Genomic DNA, 2680 nt, shown 5'->3' with positions numbered 1-2680 from the left:
GTTTTGGAGCGATGCAAAGCGGGACTTTGTGGTGAGGATTAAAAGCACCCTAACTTTCCGAGGACGAAGCACCAACCTCAAGTCGGCCACGTGGAAGGTTGGTAATAAATTTGAACATTAAAAAACATTTTTTGCACTAGTATGTCTAATTTCTTTTTTTTCTTCTGTCTTTGTATTTTGCTAAAATCATATTTTCGTTATTTCATTTGCACATTTACATTTTTCACAGCCTTATTAATTTATTTTTTTTACAATTCTACTAATTTTTTAAATGATTTTTCTTCATGAGCATTTTTTGCAATTCTTTTCTTTTGTCCATTTTGTGCACGTGATGTGTCCATGTTGCTTTGCGATGGCACTGTAGGTGCTGCAGTGCCAAGGCCGAGCGAGGGCCTGCGCCGGCCCCTCCCCGTCCTCCTGCCTGCTGCTCACCTGTCGACCTCTGCCCTTGTCTCACACGCTCCTCTGCGCTCGCACCTTCGGCAGCCAGCACAACATGGACATGAGGTTCACGCAGTGCGACCACAGGTGAGCCCAAACACTCTCGCCAAGGTCACATCACACATTTTCCAACAAGTGTTGGCGAGATTTTGTGATGGTCCGATGAAACCAAGGTTGAATTTTTCAAAGTGGAGGGAATTCTGAACAGTTCATCATAGCAGGCAATGTGGATCTGGGGCCTGAGACCAAGTGGACGGAATTATGAGCAGGGGTGTGTGCACGCGTGTGTGTGTGGGTGTGGGTGTGTGAAGAGTGTCGTCAATTTTAGGGTACACCCCCCGCGAGCTGGTGGGCCGCTCCATATACGAGCTTTGTCACACGCTGGACACAATCTGTTTGACCAAATATCACATCAACTGTGAGTAGAGAAGGTGAAGCAGCATGTGACTCATCCAAGGCTTTTTAAAAAAAAAATTTAAACTGTTGTTGGTGTTTTCCAGTGTACTCCAAAAGCCAGTCGGTCAGCGGTCACTACAGGATGCTTGTGAGGGGCGGCGGGTACGTGTGGGTGGAGAGCCACAGTGCCGTGGTACCAGCGGCCCGAGGGTCCAAGTCAAGGAACGGGGCCTCGCAGCCCCTCTTGATCCTCTCCGTCACCTACGTGCTAAGGTATCCGCATGGATGCGTTGATGTTGCGAGCTCTTGGCACAATATCGCAATTGTGCAAATTTGTCGTTGTGTGTTCGACAAGTGATGTGGAGGAGCCGTTTCTGCAGCTCTCGCTGGACCAATGAATGCGACATCGAAGCGCGACCTGCAACCGAGGACCTGATCAAGCCGTTAAAATGCTCGTTTTTTTTTTTTCATTGGAGCCCGTCATCATGGTTTGTAGTTGTTTCAGTTCAACTTGGAACCGAAAAACAATTTTGAAAATTCACCCCGAGGATCCATGTTCATGATATTTGGTACGTACGTCATTTCAGGATCATTTCGGACATTTGTGTAATTCAACGTCCAAAACCAGTTTTGCTTAGCAACGTGCCATTTGGTCCACATATCTATCTGGAGTAGACCCACCAAAAATCTCAAGAAGCCATATCTGAAAAGACACAGGAAGTGTGACATTTTGCCGTTTTTGGATCATTGGAGATATTTGTAAAATTCAGCCCCTGAAACCAGGTCTACTTAGCCACATGTACTGGGGTGCACATATCAATCTCAAGTAGACCCACCAAAAAGTCTATTTCAGATTGAAGTTGCCACTTGAGACTCAATTTGGGCATTTTCAAGCTCGTACTCAAGCTGTGTTAGCCCAAAAGCCAAGACTGATTGTGGATGGTTTTGGTTGCGGTCGGCAGGCAGGCAGTTATCTGGCCGCAGTGCGCGCGCGAGACTGTCGAAAGTGACCCATTTGACTTTTTTTTGACCCTCTCCTCGCTTCCTTTGGGGTTTCCTTCTGGGTCACCTGACACGCGGGCTGATACCGAAGGCGTCAGACGGTGGCCACACACACGCACACACGTTGGGAGTGTGTCAACGTGTGTCGATGGGGAGATGTGAGCAGACGCGAGGCCAAGCCGCAACTTCCTGCATAGTCGCTCAGTAGGAGAGTTCTCGTGGGAACCGTTTCAACTTTTTACCCCTCGGCCCTCCTGCGCACTAGCTCGCAGTTTCGATTCAACTGACTTTAGCACTATGACCAGAGAATGCGTTCTCGGGCCCAGGGTCTATGGGTGACTAACACGCCTTATACGTGTTTTGAGAAAACCCAGCCCGGAATCGAACCCCACATCTCTGAACTGCCAGAAAAATATGCTGACCGCTGATCCACCGCGCTGCGATTATTCAAAGGCATTCAAATGAATCTGACTACAATGTAATATTTTGTCTTGGCCTTTTGTTGCTGCATCGAGTAGATGTGACGTGTGACTTGTACTGAGGGCTTCACGCCGATGCAGTCATGTCATGTGAAAGACACTGGCGCCCTCTAGTGTTTGTTTGCTGTCAGTAAAAAGAAATTGCAAAGCAGTGCTTCCCACTGTATTGAGTGAAGGCATTCATTTGACATGAGAAAAATCTCAAGACACACCGCCGAACAACAATGTGGAGTAGAAAGATGAAAAAATATACATTTTTGTTCACACACACAAAAAAAGTCAAAGCAATTGAGAATTGAAAATTGACTAAAGAACACCCTCGTTTTTGCACATTTATTAACATGATCCTATAAGTTCCAACA

General features: G+C 46.8%; 1 protein-coding gene across 1 annotated transcript; it reads left to right on the top strand.

Annotated features, from left to right (window-relative positions):
* Positions 1-4: 4 nt before the first annotated feature.
* Positions 5-2466, top strand: LOC109530159 (hypoxia-inducible factor 1-alpha-like; the record flags this gene model as incomplete). Its single annotated transcript, XM_019893726.1, has 5 exons — positions 5-97; positions 365-528; positions 753-859; positions 942-1110; positions 1193-2466. Coding segments are annotated over 5 exons (576 nt in total), but the record flags the coding sequence as incomplete, so codon positions are not given.
* Positions 2467-2680: the final 214 nt, after the last annotated feature.

This window comes from Hippocampus comes, unplaced genomic scaffold (assembly GCF_001891065.2).
Source record: "Hippocampus comes isolate QL1 unplaced genomic scaffold, H_comes_QL1_v1.1 scaffold31, whole genome shotgun sequence".
NCBI classification, from domain to species: domain Eukaryota; kingdom Metazoa; phylum Chordata; class Actinopteri; order Syngnathiformes; family Syngnathidae; genus Hippocampus; species Hippocampus comes.
The sequence above is the reverse complement of the archived record's forward strand: the minus strand, read 5'-3'. Positions and strand labels throughout refer to the sequence as shown.